The sequence below is a fragment of the Desmodus rotundus genome, chromosome 1 (genome assembly GCF_022682495.2).
Source record: "Desmodus rotundus isolate HL8 chromosome 1, HLdesRot8A.1, whole genome shotgun sequence".
NCBI classification, from domain to species: Eukaryota; Metazoa; Chordata; class Mammalia; order Chiroptera; family Phyllostomidae; genus Desmodus; species Desmodus rotundus.
Window position 1 is genome coordinate 107,650,454 of NC_071387.1, and position 15,621 is coordinate 107,666,074.

At 51.9% G+C, this 15,621-nt stretch overlaps 2 protein-coding genes and 1 long non-coding RNA gene across 8 annotated transcripts in view; 1 reads left to right on the forward strand and 2 right to left on the reverse strand.

The window, feature by feature from the left end:
• Window positions 1–500, reverse strand: part of LOC123480849 (uncharacterized) — a 31,964-nt gene extending 31,464 nt beyond the window's left edge. For all 3 annotated transcript variants that reach the window (XR_008427448.1, XR_008427446.1, XR_008427445.1), the window contains exon 1: window positions 338–500. This is a non-coding gene — a long non-coding RNA (uncharacterized lncRNA). The remainder of the gene's footprint in view (window positions 1–337) is intronic.
• A 127-nt stretch (window positions 501–627) lies between these two features.
• SNN (stannin) lies at window positions 628–11,072 on the forward strand. The gene is made up of 2 exons (XM_053929238.2): window positions 628–757; window positions 7,933–11,072. The coding sequence occupies exon 2, from the start codon at window positions 8,021–8,023 to the stop codon at window positions 8,282–8,284; it is 264 nt and encodes an 87-aa protein (XP_053785213.1). The 5' UTR covers window positions 628–757; window positions 7,933–8,020; the 3' UTR covers window positions 8,285–11,072.
• The window catches only part of TXNDC11 (thioredoxin domain containing 11), a 58,077-nt gene continuing 53,461 nt past the window's right edge, over window positions 11,006–15,621 (reverse strand). For all 4 annotated transcript variants that reach the window (XM_045204604.3, XM_053929213.2, XM_071222220.1 and 1 more), the window contains one exon: window positions 11,006–11,761. In XM_045204604.3, the coding sequence (XP_045060539.2) occupies window positions 11,119–11,761 (643 nt within the window). In that variant the 3' untranslated portion in view covers window positions 11,006–11,118. The remainder of the gene's footprint in view (window positions 11,762–15,621) is intronic.

Sequence of the window (15,621 nt, forward strand, 5' to 3'; positions counted from 1 at the left end):
CTAATCAGAGTTATTATGTTAAATAATCATGATTATAAACAGCCAAGGGGCTGCAAATTCCCGGCAGCGTCTGCCCTCAGCAAAATGAGAGCTCCCTGAGGGCTGCGAGAACCTTGTCTCCTTGCTGGTGGATCTCGAAGCTACTGACCTAACAGGTCAGTGTTCCACAAATATTGAAGGAAGGAAGGGAGAGAGGAGGGAGGGAGGAAAATAAATGAACTAACGAACAAGTTTAATGACCAGCTCCCGTCTTAAGCAAGCACATTCAACTGAGGGGTCCTACTCTTCTGCCTCGGCTCAGCATTCCGCCGGTCCCCCTTCCAGGTAGCATTCTTACCTGCTGTGCGCCTCACTTTCCCCCTGTGGAAGCCGGAGTGGATTAAGGGTAGCCTCCGAGGTCGGAGAGAGGTTTCCCGGCCCGGGGCCGGTAGCCCCCGGCTCCCCAGCCTCTAGGCCCGGGACTAATCCACCCTCTGCCCCCTTTCGGCCAGCTGCGTGCAGCCCCAGCGCAGCATTAACAGCCCGGGTCCCGCGAGCACGTGACCCCGCCCCGCCCCGCCGTCCCAGCGCGGGCTCCCATTGGCCGCACCAGGCGGGTCCCGCCCCCGGGTGGGAGCCTAAGCAGCCCCGCCCGCCGCAGAGCTGAGGCTCCTGCGTCCGGACGGTGCACAGCGGCCGGACCAGGCTGGCGGGCGGGCGGAGCCGGGCCCGCAGGGTTGCTGCAGGGCGATCAAGCCAGGCTGCAGGCGGCGCCATGGTGAGTGAGGCTGGTGGAGCTGGGTGATTGGGTCGGGCGGGGCCTCGCAGGAGGGGAAGGGGCAACCTGGAATAGGGTGGGGGCGCGCGCTGGACGGCTTGGCCGCGGGACTGGGGTGGGGGGGCGTCCCTGCGGCGGGGGAGGGGCAGTTCGGCGGGGACGCGTCTTCAGGAGGAGGGTCTGTTCCGGGGGGCCGCGCCCGCGGGCTGGGGTTCTTTGTCCGCTGCGCTGCGACGAGATCGGGACAAAGGAGGCGGCGGGGGGCGGCGGCCGTTTTGCGAGGAGCTGGTGTCCCCACTTCCCCCCTACCCGGTGAATGTCCCCTACCACGGCCCACAGTTTCGTGCCCCGGGTCGGCCTCCTGTCTTCTCCCGACACTTCGCAGGTTTTTTTTAAATAAGGAAGGAAGCGGGGGTCCTAGCAGCCCCCATGGTGGTTAAGAGGGCTCCTGGGGGTAGGGGTAGGGTACTGGAGAGGTCTGGCGCCCATTTGGCAGGTGGAGAAACTGAGGACGGCCGCGGCATTTGGTGCCAGGTTCCGTCGGCGGTGGCCGCGCGGCGTAGGCATGACTGGGTCTCGTGGTCCCTGGTCCCCCGCCCTCTCAGGCGGACTGGAGTTGTCTCTCCAGCTGTCCTACCCCCTCCAGCTGTCGCCCTCTGGGCCAAGCCCCTTTCTCCAGCCTCACACAGCTCCTTGGTAGAATGGGGGAAATGAAGGAGTCGGCTCAGAGGATTAAATGAGAGGATGCGTGGAGCGCGCCTGGCACCGCGCCTGCACGTCGTCCGCACTCAGCACCCAGGAGCTGCTGGGGTGCTTGTCATCCCTGTGTAGCCCGCGTAGAGCTCTCTGCCCGGGTCACCCAGCCTGCCCATGCAGGGTGGTGGTGGGGGTCTGACTGGAGTTCACCTGTCTCCTGGCCTTTCTAGCATGGGGGTGGGGAAGTGTGTGTCAAGAATATCATCACACTTTTAAGAGTTAAGGCTGAAATCAAGGATTCTGGATTCAGGCTTGCTGGATTTGAATCCCTGCGCAGCTAATTTTGAGCTGTGTGACCTTGGGCAATTGATTTAACTTCTCTGAGCCACAGATTCTTTGTCTGCAAAGTGGGCATAGTAATAACTCAGCTCTAGAGTTGTTTTGAGGCTGAAAGGAGATGAGTGTGTGAAGTGTTTAGCTCAGTGCCTGGCACATAGTAATCATCTCCAACTTTCATCAGGCATCTGTTATTACTGAACTTGTTCAACCAAGTGGGCTGACCCTGGGGCAACCAGTGAGAATGGCCAGTGGCTGATTCACAGGGTGGGGGCATGAGTCTCAAGCCTTGGGCTGCAGGAGACCCAGTCTGACCTTGGGGCAGTCCCTAGGTTCTGCCCCAGCCAGCTTCCTCTTCTGCAGATGGGAACCTAGGGGGTTCTGGTGCGAGTTTCCTCTTCAGGAGGGTGGGGGTGGGAGGACTAGATGACACTGGCTGCAGAGTGGGGCATAGCCCTGCAATTGTTACTCTCCCCTGAGCATCCCCACTTCTCTTGGTCCTGGCATTTAGAGGGTCCCAGGGCCAGCTGGGGCCTAAAACAGAGCAGATGTTCCACTGGCACCTTGACTGCCCAGCAGTGCCCCATCCTCTCTACCATCCTATATTCCTAATCAGAAACCCGGCAGGAGGTGTTTCTGATTTGTGAACTGGGGTCCAGTGAAGATAGTTGGCACACTTAGCAGATGGCTTTGTTGGGGGAGAGGGCAGTGCTGGAATCCCCTGGGGTGGGGCATGGTTGGCCCCCTCTAAACAGGGCAGCCAGGGAAGGTGGGAGTGGTGAGCTAGTATCCAGCTGGACTGGGTGACACTCGTGATATGTCCAGTTAAGTGAGAAGGCGGCGGCAAAGTGTCCCTTAGGAAGGGACTATTTGTAGCATTGGGCCTGGACCAGGCTCTGTACCCTTCTGGAAGGCAAGTCCTGAGGGAATAGGGATCCTAAGGGCTCACTGTCTTCTCTGTAGCACCCAGGAAGGCGTGGTACCTGGTGACATGCAAACCCGGTAGCCCCGTGGCCCCTCTGTTTTCACATTTCTTACCACTTCTCATCCCCCCACAATTTGGTGGGTGAGGTCAGGGCCTCATCCCCATTTTGCACACTGAGAAACAGGCCATTAGGAGCAGCTTGCTTGGCTGGGTCAAAACAGTTCACAATAGCAAGTGAAGAAGGGGGGTGGGGTGAAGGATGGGTCTCAAATCTGCTTTTTGCTGGCTGTGGCCCCACTGGGCCTCGAGGGTGTGCAGTGACCTGTTGAATGGGGTTAAGGCTTAGTCTGGGGGCCTCACAAAGAGGCAGGGACAACTGGAACCTCACCTTTTATTGAGGAAGATGTAAGCTGGGGGCCTCTTAGGGACAGCAGGACCATGGGAGGTGTTGGCTGAGGACTATCCTTTCGAACCCATTGGTGGGCAGAGGGGCGGGGGGTGGGGAGTCAGAGGAGTGGCCTCTGCAGACTGGAGAGGCTGGGCTTTAGGGCTTGTTTTACTGGGAGTAGTGGGTGAGATCCAAGATGAGGTTCAGACCACCCTTGGCTGAAGGAGGCAGGGAGGGTAGAGATTGGCCCTGTATGTTTGGGGGGGATCCAAATGGCCTTGGATTCTCAGTGCCAACTGAAAATTTCATTTTTCATCTGTCCTGAGGGAGCTGGCATGGAGATGCTACATAAGCAGGGGTGTCCAACCTTTTGGTGTCTCTGGGCCACACTGGAGGAAGAAGAGGTGTCTTGGGCCACACATTAAATACACAAACACTAACGAAAACTAATGAGCAAAAAAAGGCTTTAAGTAAATTTATGGTTTCATGTTGGGCCACATTCCTAGCCTCCTGGGCCACATGCGGCCTGTGGGCCCGTGGGTCGGACACCCCTGCTACATAGGTTAAGGGGGGGAAATCTGGTCTATCGCCTACGTCCAGAATGCCCAGAGACCACAGGCCCCTAGCTGTGCTCTGCTCCCCAGGCTGGCCTGGCTCTCTGCACTTGGGAGACCCTGCCCTTTGCTCTGCTGGACTCCCTTTCTGAGGTCTCATCCTACTTTCTAGCTTTCTACTCTTGGTCAATACATTCAAGTGCTCTGTGCCTCAGTTTCTCCATCTATAAAATGGGGATGATAACGGTGAGCAGTGTTAGCTGCTGGGGATTTGGGAAAATTAAATGACTGTATGGAACAAATGTTAACTACTCTGATGGTTGTTCTGAGGGAGTCAGGGTTCCCAGATGCCGTCCTATGTGTCTGCTTAGCCCAAGCAGTGGCCCTCCATATCCCACCTGGGGGCTTGGATTAGGGTGGGGGGCAGCTGACTTGCAGAAGACACCTTGGCTCAGAGGGGCATGGGGGTTGAAGATAGGGGAAGCCCCAGGAGAGGCAAAGCAGATAGGGTGGGGTCCAGCCCAGGCCAGCCGGCCTCCCTCAAGCTTCAGGTTTCCTCTGGGCTCTGCTTTTTGGATGCCTCTTCCCCTCCCCACCACTCAGCACTCACAGTGACAGCTGTCCTGCCATGGGCTCGGGCCTGCCCAGACTCCACCTGCATGCTTTGCTCCTACCCCTGCACTCAGGCTGCAGTCTGTCTTTCCCTGAAGGCTGCTGGCTTCCTTGAGTCTGTTGGGACAGGCATGGGGACCCATGCCCAGGGTCCTGGGAGTGGCTTCAGAGGGAGGGAGCTGCCTCAGGGATGGGTACTGCCAACCATGATCCCCAAGAGAACACGGTCTTCTCTGACTCATCACTATATCCCTGGGCTTGGAACACTCAGCCCACATTTATTGAGCACCTGTTGTGTGCCAGTAGTGGGGCTGGGAATCCCGCAGTGGGCAAGATGGTCAGTGCCCTCTTCTTTCTGGCTCAGAGTCCACTGCAGGAAGGAGACAAGGGCCAGGAAACATGTTCCCTGACCCAAGAGGATGTCAGGTAGCAGAGAGAGCTAGGAAATAAAATGAAATAGTGCAAGGTGATGGCAAGTATGGGGTGGAGGGGCATCTGGAGCCAAGGTGGTCTAGAAAAGCATCCCCCAAGATATACCTTCTAGGGAGCCAGAACTGGGACAATCAGGGAAGAACATTCCAGGCACAAGGTACAGAAAGTGCAGAGGCTTTGAGGTGGGAGAGTGGAGGGTGTGCTGAAGCTCGAGGAGGCAAGGAGTTTAGATTCTCTGGTGGTATCGGGGAGGGTTCTGAGCAGAGCGTGATGTGATCAGATTTTTTAAAAGATGAGTTCTCAGGAAATACTTGCTGAGTGAATGAAGGAAGAAACAAACACACTCAGGGAGAGGACAGGCGTGACTAAGGCCTGGTCACCTGGCTCTGTGCTCTTGGGGGTGAGGGGCCTAGACCTGGTCGTGCCCACTCCTGGCCTGGTCAGGGGCAGCAGGCGCTTGGTAGTGTCTTTTGAGGTTACCACACCTCTCAGAGTCCCTTTGAGCCAGGGGTTGGAGGGGTGCCGCCTCTGCCCCAGTTTCCTCATTAGTTCAGGACCACTGGCTTCAGCCAGTTTGGCCCCTGGGGTCCCCCCTCCCCAGATCTTGCTGCCATTATTTGATTTCTCACTTCCTGCCCCTGAACCCCTCCCACTCCTCAAACACACACACACACTTCCCCTTCTGAATTGATACTAACTTCCTTTCCTGTCCATGAGCACGATGGGAGGGCAGGTACCCCGGCAAGAACTGGACACAAGAGGTCCAGTGGAGAGAGGGAAGTGGAGCGGGACAAGGCAGGTACATGGTCTCCCAAGCAGGAAGAGAAAATAGAGGTCAGGACAGGTTCACCCAGCTGAAGCTGGTAGGCTCTGAGGTAGGGGGCCAGGGGGAGAGTCACCTATCCCATCTGGAGGGCTGAGAAGACAGGCTGAGCGGGGTTGTGGGAGACTACTACAGCCCTAACAGTGGCAGGGGAGAGGCAAGGATGACCTGTACACCTGGGGCGCAGAGGGGTGCAGAGCTACTCATGGAGCACACAGCCTGATGGGGGAGGTAGGTTCTAACCAGATGGCTGTGCTACAAAAGCAGGGTTGCAAACTGAGGCTAGTGCCCTGCAGGAAGGAATCAAGTGTTGTCACAGTACCAAGAAGCCCTCCTGGACTGTGGGGTCAGGAGGCTTCCCTGCCTGAGCTGGAGTTAACTAGGGCAGGGTGTCTCGACCTCCACACTGTTGATCTTTGTTGCGGTCGGAGGGGCTGTCCCATGCTTGGTGGGATCTTGAGCAGCATCCCTGCTCTCTATCCACTTGGTAGCACTCCCATCAAAAATGTCTCCAGACGTTGCCAAATGTCCCCTGGTGGGCACAGTTGCCCCATTGAGAACCATTGAACAAGGGTAAGGGGAGCAGAGCATGTGGGCAGAGGGACTGGCCTGGGCAGCAGGGCCTGGGCATGCAGCATGCCAGGTTCTATAGGTCACTATAAAGACATGGGGGCTCTTCCTCTGGAAGACAAGGGCACTGGCTGCAATGGGCCTGCATGGTGGACCAGGGAGCCCACTGAGAGTGATGGCAGTGTTCTTAACCCTGGAGGTGGTAAGGAGAAAGCAGACCCCAGACCCCCCTCCTGCCCAGGACCCTTCTGCAAATGTGGACACGGTGGCAAGTGGAACTCAGGGGTCTACAGGGTTTTTCCAGGGCCTGGTCCCCAGACAGACTCTGGGGTGTTGACCTTCGGGCAGACCTGGCCTTGGGTGAGGAGAGACTTCCTACTGTGGATAAAAATCATTTTTATTTTTAGTTAAAGCTGTTATTGCTCAAGGACAGCAGATCCCATCCTGTTGGGAGGGAAAACTTTCCTCTTCCAATGCTGTCTACCTGCATTGATGTCAGTCTTCTCAAAACAAAGACAAATTCAAACAGCTCACTCTGGGTGAGTGCTGACTTGGTGTTTTTCTGCAGTCTCACAACCACATGGGTGTTAGTTACTGTTATTTGCTCTGCTCGGTGGCGCAGGGTCTTGGAACCCATGGGAGCCTGCTCGCTTCAGCACTTCTAATCTCAGCGGGCTGTTGCTGGCCTCACCTACAGTGAGTCTGGGGTTTTTTGTAGCTTCTGCACTTCCTGCATCTGTGCTCTCCTTTGCTCCTCACCAGCCCCATTAACAGGGGGCTCAGTGAGGCGGAGGGAGTTGTCTGAGGTTAGGAGGCCAGAAGTTGGTGGTCCAGCACATACACCCCCTCCTGCCATCACCCAAACCAACTGATGATCCAGCTTCAGCCACTAGTGCCCTCAGCTCCTTGCACTTGCCTGCAGGCCCTCTCTGGCCTTCAGAGCCTTAGCAGATGCTGTTTCCCTAGAAATGCTGTTCCCCAAGAGTTGTTTTTCTTGCAATTTTAGCATCAACATTGCCTTACTAAGTATCTCCTCCCCTACCCAGTTTAGCATCGTGGGACTTGGTCCCCTATTGTCTTGGTATGGCATTTCTGCATTTGTAGTTCAGGTGTTTGGTATATTGACCCATTTGCAGTCTGGCTCATGTGCCAGATGCTGAGCTTGGGGAGGGATAGGTGGTCTGTATCAAGTGCCTCCATCTCCTAGGACGTAGCTGCCCTTCAGATGGTGAGGTGGACCAGGGCTCTTCCCAAGAGGCTGCAGTACTCCTGTGGGCAAAGGCTGTCATCTCCTGTATCCTCGGGCAGGTGTTCCTGAAGACTTGATTGAGCTACATGTCACCTGTTCGTGAGGGAGGCTGATGTCACTTCCCTGCTGTGGAATCCCTCATCTCTGGCCATCATGAAGCACTGGCTTTCAGCCCCTGAACTTCAGTCCCTGAACTCCAGTCCCTGAACTCCTGTGAACACCTAGTGGAACTGGGCTTCCAGAACACTCACCTTAATGAGGCCCTTTTTCGAGCCTATGCTGCAGTAGGGTCACAGGTTGTGGATGCCCCTCTCCCCTGCATCTCAGGCTCTGTGGCTGGGCCAGGGTGGCTGCAGAAGCACAAAGGTAGTGAATGGAAGTGGGCCAGAGTGAGTGAGGAGAACGCTGGTAACACCATAAGCAAAGGAACAGCAAAAGCCAACCAGCATGTTTTTCACTAGGATGAGGGCGGGATGGTCAGGCTTCAGAACTGATTAAAAATAGACCCTATGGAAGAATCTATGCAAGCTCCTGAGCTGCCCGTGCCTTGCAGAATCCCTGATGTGGCCTCTTGTTGCTTTGTCTTTCAGGGCTCTCGTGTGCATCCTGAGTTCCAGCCTCACTGAGCCGGTCACCCCCAAGAGCTTCCTGCTGAGGAAGCCTCCCCCAGCGCTGACCATGTCTATTATGGACCACAGCCCCACCACGGGTGTGGTCACAGTCATTGTCATCCTCATTGCCATCGCTGCCCTGGGGGCCTTGATCCTGGGCTGCTGGTGCTACCTGCGGCTGCAGCGCATCAGCCAGTCAGAGGACGAGGAGAGCATCGTGGGGGATGGCGAGACCAAGGAGCCCTTCCTGCTGGTGCAGTACTCGGCCAAGGGACCGTGTGTGGAGAGGAAGGCCAAGCTGACCCCCAATGGCCCCGAAGTGCACAGCTGAGCTGGAATGCGGAGGCTCCTAGGCCTGTTTGCAGCCAACTGAGAGGCGTGGGAGGGGGAAACCACAGACAGGCTGCTGTTGAGAGGAGGGGTTGATACTTGCTGGCATGGCCTCGCTGGGCTTCATCATCGCATGCACTGAGTCCTGGGGTCCCAGCTGTCCTAAGCCAGGACTTGGTGGCCCTGGGCATCCCCTCTGCCTCCTGATGGGGCTGCCCATTGCTGGCAGTGGGTAGACCTCACCTTGCTGGGGTTCAAGACCCCATAGCGCTTTTGTTACTTGAATGTTTAGTTGAGCCTGTTCTTGATGGAGCTACTACTACTGTAATGCGTGAACTCACAAACCTGTGAACTGTAAATAGGCCCCACCCAGAAGCACGTGCTTAAACCTTTTGCTGATTTTAAAAAAATAATCGGATAATGTACATGGGACTGACCGTACTAATAAGCTGAGTCAAGGCTGTGGGTGAGGGTCTTAGACATGTGAGGCCCAAGTTGCACTTGGCAGCAGCCTCTACCATATGTGTGTGTACATAGAGGATATGACATGTCAGTCTTAAGTTTCGGGGCTGACCGGTTGGGGTGCTGTGATTTCTGCTTGGTTAGCAGTGGATGGAAGAATCACACCACCGTCTCTCTCTCTAGATGGTTCAGTCGTTAAATTCCAGTTCCTGTTGATAGCGGAATTATTGCAAGGAAGCTACTGCAGCTGCTTGGGAGCCAGTGAAGGACAGTCAGGGCACACGTCCTGAGGGCTGCCAGGCATCCTAGTAGCAGAGCAGTTCTTGCCCCTTTGGTCTTGAGCATGCAGCACTCCCTGTCCCTGTCCCAGTCCCAGTCCCCACCCCCACCCCCACCCCCACCGGGCATTACTTAGTGCAGGCTTCTCGGAGCAGGCAGTGGCTCCTTGTATCTGAAACCCAATTGGCCCAGGAGAGAAAACTGTGGTTTTGTTGTATTTAATATTTTCTGCACTGGAGGGGAGGGGGAGGGGACTTTGAAGTTTCCTCCAATCCCTCCCTTTTCACAAATTGCTTCCTTTCTTAAATTACCACCCACCCACTGGGTATTGGACTTTGTTTTCTTCAGCAGGTCACCTAGAAGGAGAGTCCCCTGACCCCACTAGGACAGCACCAAGTGCAGTGGATGGACATTTCTTCTGTGCATGTGTACACAGGAGCCCCTAGACACACCCGGACTGCCTGAGCTTCGTAGGCACCTGGGGGACCTGCGGGGAGGAGAATGAGTTTCAGGTTGAGTACTTAGTTTTCAAAAAGATGAAGAGTTAGTGGCTCTTGGATTGGGCCAGCGCCACCACAGCCTGCATCTCCAAGATGTCACGTGTGTACACTTCAGTGAACTTGCTTAGGTTGTTAATCCCACCACTGTAAGCACATTCTTACTATCACAATTAAACTATGGCTTGTATCGGCATTCCCAGTAATAAACTGGAGGCCATCCCTGGCTTAACCTGGGTGCACTGGCCCTGAGCACTTGAGTGGCCTGTCAGCAGCAAGGCAGGTTGCTCCCAAGGGGCCCTTGGCCTCACCTGCCAGCCCCACCTCCTGGTCAGGCTGAAGGTGGCTTACCTACGGCCTCATTCATCTCCTCTAAAAAGCATGTTGAACTAATCTACTTTCTAGAACCCCAAGGAGGGAGCTTAGGGAACATTTATTTTAGCAGCATATGCCTAAATTGGGGGTCAAACATTAAGTAATAGTTTGGGGGGGAGGGAAAAGGGTAGCTAGTTAGGCAATTTGAGCTGAAGGCAAGAAGAAATGTCTTTGGCCCCTAGCTGGGGACGGCCAAGCATGAGAGTTAGGTTGGAAACCAACAGAGGCCCTGTGGGCTGGCAACGGGGACAAGTTCCAAAGGTGCCGACTTAAAAATCAGGGAGGTTTGCTTACTAATGAAGGATGCTCAAGAAAAATTGGAAGGTGGAGGGACATTTGATCCATTCCCCTCGCATTCCAGAACTTCCAAGCTTTCTACCTCTACTGTCTGCAGCCAGCAGTATACACCTAGGCTGTCTTTCACCTTAGTAACCCAGGAGCACCTGGGACTTGCATTTTCAGTCTCTGAGCCTGACCCTGAAAATGACCGTCACTTGTCTGTCAGGCTTGCCCTGAGCTTGTTACTGTGCCAGTGAAGTTTTGGTTTTGAAATGCTGAAATGTCGCTTTCTCCTTAGTTTCACTTCTGCAAGTTCTTTATCCCACTCCCTGGTTGCCAGAGATGACATCTTCACAGCCTGAATCCTGCCCGTGAGCATGGTGGCTGTGTTGGGTGAGCGTCACAGGCAGCGAGGCACTCATGGGGGTCTCTGGGAGGAAAGTGAAAGTGCCTGTAGAACTGGTGAACAACCATGTAATTGCTCCAGCTATTATTTATCATAATAGCTACTTTTTTTAGCGTAGACATCTAAACTACACACTCAACTGGCTTAGTAAGTTATGACCTCTCATTGAATTCTTTCTGAATAGCCCGTGTTGCGTTCAAGTTTTCAGTCAAGAAATTAACCTTTCATCATATATGTCATTGCAATAGCAACTGTAGGAGAATGGGGAGGGAACTCTGACACTGAGCCACTAAAGTATGGACTTATTTTTCAGACAAATCTTCAAGTGGACTGTGCTACTGTTTTCGTCTCAAAGTTACCAAGTTTGTGCAATAAGTGCAAGGGATGTCATTCCCTGTTCAATAAAAGCTGAATGACATTCACGTTGATTTTCTAGACCACTGAGAAAATCTTTATTTACAATAAATTTCAATAAAATTTGCATAAATATATTCCCAATGTACAGTTTTCATCTCTGATTTCATGTCATTTAAAAGGTTAGTCTGTCCTATTCTCATTGCTCCTTTCAGCTGCCAGTGGGGAGCTGATATTGGCAGGTGGAGGGGTGTTGCCAAGTAACCAGGGGGCCCCTGAGGGCTCAGGGTAGTCTGAGTGCACCTCCTCAGGGGGAGTGAGATTTTCAGCTGCATCCTTGCCCTCCAGTTTCTGCTCCATGGTTGCCACCAGGATCTTGAGCCATGTGTTCTCAGTGAGCAGGTTTTCTGAGGCGTCAGCTAGCTCCTGGAGCTTTTGGGCCACCTCCTCAAGTTCCCGGGTCTTCTGCTCATACAGGGCCTGCAGCTGCTCACTGTGCAGCTGGAGCAGGCTGTGCTGCTTCTCCAGGGTCTGCTGCCGCCGCAGCAGCCGGTGCTCATCCCTGCGTGCACTCGAAAGCTGGGCCTCCACCTGCATTTGTGCTCGCTGAAGGGTGCTGATTTCAGCCCTCAGCTTCCGGATCTCTCTCTCCAAATGGGAGATGTGCCCCTGCTGTAAGACTGCCTCGCTCTGAAGACACTCTTTGGTAGGAGAGTTAGCCAAGTTCTGGGGGACAGAAGCAGGGTCTGAGTGATGCAAAATGAACCTCAGCAGATTTGGAAGGGTGATGGGAAGGTCTTCAGGGTATTTCACACTTAGGTCCTTTCTGAAGAGAAAGGGAAAGGAGTCAAAGATGAGTCATGCCAACGTTTAGTGCAAAAACAGACTGCTACTGAAAGTCAGGCTGTTTAAATCCTACAAAAGACATTCCAAGGACTGGACTTACAAAGCTGAGGATGTGCCTGCCACATGCTCGTTCTATAATTAAGGTGGCTTATCTTAAACATGTGTCTGTTCCTGAGGACAAAGAGCAGGGTTTCTATTCACAGCCTGCAACAAAAATGAGAGCTGTCAGGCCCAAGCCAAAAGCCAGTGATGCAGGGCACAGGGAGCACACGGGCGGAATGACCTCTGCGTGCTCTGAGAGGTCCAGGGACAAGTCAGGAAGGGTGTCCTGGGGCAGGGCTGTCAGCCACGTCACTCTTGTAGCCATCAACAGTGCTTAGTACAATAAAATAGGAAAAACCCGAAATACTCAGCCCAGTTTCTTCAGCAAGCATTCCATATTACCCAAGGCAGGAGGTCTTAACTGGGGGTGACTGTACTCCCCCAAAGGACATTTGTCAACATCTGGAGACATTTTGATTACTGTGATGGGGGGAGGTGTTACTGGAGCCCTGACCCTTAACAAAGAGACCACCCCAGGAACTCTGAGGAATTAAAGCTACCTGGCCTTAAGAGCAAAGGAAAAGGAGGGAAGATGACATATTAAGGGGGGTTGCCCCAGAGTTTCACTGCATGTCCGTTTGTAGAAAGTTCCTTTTAGAACCTGTCATTTAATTGTCCGATGAGTGAAATTTCTACCACAGATATATTTCCCTGTGTACACACAACCTGGCCGCAACACATCAAAACCACCAGCTTTACACATGAGGTGGACAAAGGGTACTGCCTTCTAAAGGAATGGAGGGTCAGAGCAGGGCCTGAGGCACCTGCCCAAGACCACCTCGCAGCAGGGCTACTGCTCACTTCCAGGAGCTCTCAGACGAGTGGCTTCTCTGTGCGCCTGCACTGCCTCATCTGTAAATGGGTAGCAAGGTATCATGTACCTCACAGGACTGCTGTAAGGATTACATGAGTTACCCAAATGCTCAGTGAATGCTAGCTTTAAAAAACATCACATTGTTACTTAAAAGAACAACCCAGAAACCACTCATTAAAAGCTTGTACACCCTCTCCACACAAAAAGCCAGTGGTGAGATACCTAAGAAAAGACAAATGGTGTCCTATGAATGGGCAGTCCTTTCCCTAGGAAATAAAAATCACAGGGAAATTAAAACCAGATATACCCCATTATACACAACATTTACGGAAACTTTCAGGTATATGGAATAATTTCAAACATTTTGGGGGTAAGTATATAACCACACCCTCCTTTAAAGCTCAGTTTCCTTAACATGTAAGCTTTCTTCAAGTGGGGCCTCCCAGCCATTAGATCAACAAGTAAAACCATCCTGGCCCTTGCGAAATGCGAGCGAGGAACGACAAGCAGAGGCTGATCTGCTGCTGAGTCTGCAGCACGAATCTGGGCTAGGGCAGACAGGAAATGTGAATTAGCCCCCCAGAAAAGAGGTGCTGAGACACCTGCGTATCTGGAGACAGTTACAGGACCGAAAATGGTATTTCTAAGCATGCCGTTTTAGAGTTCCTGGAGCAATCACCATGAATCTACCTAACGGGTATGCTAAAATGCTTCCAAACTTTTTAGAAGCAGCAAGGACACAAAGTGTTAATAAACTGCTTCCAAAAAAGTAGTCACTTTGAAAGTGTGGTGGTAAAGGCCCCACCGTTTATCTGACTCTCCTCCAGATTCACTAGTAACGTGTTTACGCACCTTTGGCACACAAAAGGCCAAACATAAAAATGACATGTGGGGTGTAAGGTATCTACTCTAAAGAAGACGCTATCATACTGAGGGAGGGTGGGCTGCTCCTATGAAGAAGTGAAGTCCTTCCCCAGGGGACACATTAGAGTGAACTACCCCCTTCTGATCTAGCACCTATGTTTTGAAATGTCACAGAGTGGTGGAAGGAAAAGTGGCTCTATGATGCCCCTGAACAGGAAGGCTGGCCTGGCCAGGCGCAGCAGGCAGCCCAGGTTGCACACTGTGGCGGAGGACAAGCTCTTTCATGTGGTTTTCTTTTCATTATTATAAAATAAAATGTGCTCATGGTAGACAATTTGTAAAAAATATAAAAAGCATGTAAGAGGCACCCCTGCACTTGCAATCCTCATTCCTCCAAAATAATCACTGATAACATTTTGACACCTTTTCTTCCCTTATGTACACCTTTTAACCAGTTCAAGTTTATGTTTTATCAAAACGCGTATTTTATATTCTTTTCACCAAAAATAACGTAAGCATGTATATGTGAAAAACTCTCATTTACATCTTACCAATCAGTCTTTTTCATTTAGTCTTCTGTAAGATCTGTCAGCTCATATCCTTTGCACATTTACCTTCTGCGTAAACTGAACACTCACTCTGAACACTCAGCTAATAAGGAACTTACTTCACTCCTATCATTTATTTTGAGGAAATAAAAAAAAAATCCATTCCAAACCAGTAATGCTTTCTATTAAAATAGAACTGGGCAGTCTTTTCATTTTCGGTACTTACCTTCTTGATTTTTCAATTCTAGGAAAATAGTAAAGGGCATCAGTGAGCCCAGTGTGGGTCTGGTGAATGATGTCATGCTGACTACATCAGACAACTTTAGAATAAAAGACACTCAAGCCAGACTTAGGCCCCCAAACACACAACCTTCCACCCCCAAGTCTCTTGTGTGTCTTTCCCCATCTATCTCAATATGTATTCATGCATTCTAGGTGCTGATAACTTCTTTATGCAAAGGCCAGTGCTGGATCTTATGACTTTAATACTTTTCTAAGTAAGCTCTGTTTGGATTCCAGGATTATGCCCCATTAAACTTCATTCCCAACTTCTGTCCCACACAGATGAAATTCCTGGTGTTATTGTCCACGATTCCATGACTGTGTGGCTCTTTAAAGCTTCTTGGAAAGAAAATGGCTCATCATGACACAATCAGCACTAGAACAGGGTGAGTCACACTCTGTTTGTAGTGTGTGATTTGACAAGAGCCTACTACCACAGGAAGTATTCCAGAAAAAATTCTTTGCGATAAAGAGGAAAAAACAAGGAAATGATTCAATATATATGAAGGAAGCACTCTCCTGGTGAAACACAAAAACACAGCAGTAGCTGCAATAAATGGTAAAAGTGAATTCGGGAAATTAAAACAGTAAATGTCACATGTGAGTTAGGGACCTCAACAAATGCTTTTCTCCAGTAAAGGTATTGTCAGATACATTTCCCCAAGGACCCATCCTTTTAAAAACAAAATGGAATCTGTAAAAAGGGAGAGAACATCTGGTTAATTGGCTTTGAAAGGCCAAGAGTTAATTTCCCTTTGTACCAAAACATCCGCATCCACAATCCCCTTGGCTCATGTCCCACCCCTTCTTGCTGGGCTTTCAGGGTAGTTGGAATAATCACAACACTTGGGAGCAGCACTCAGACAAATGTGAGAAGATCCAGGTGACAACCTCGTGGTAGACGTTCACAAAAGTCTGCACGCCTGGGGAGAAGGCCCCTATTTCTTCCTTGCTCAAGAAGGACAAGGTAGTCATGGGCAGGGCTCAATGAGAAATGACATGAGTGAAAGTCTGGGCAGGTGGGTCCAAGACCCCCTGTAAGGCGCATCAGATACCTGTTGTTTTGCCCCGCAGAAATGTGGCACTCTCTGCTGTCAATCTTGGCACCCACTGAATGCTCATTAAGGCCAAGAAAACTAATGAGTTCTCATGGTGACACCTATTCTCATGTAAAACACACTCTGGGAGGGGCAAACTTCTTTCAAAATGACACCACAGCTGTACTGTGAC

Excerpts from the sequence above, each read along its gene's own strand:
- SNN (XM_053929238.2), top strand. The coding sequence starts at position 8,021 with ATGTCTATTATGGACCACAGCCCCACCACGGGTGTGGTCACAGTCATT.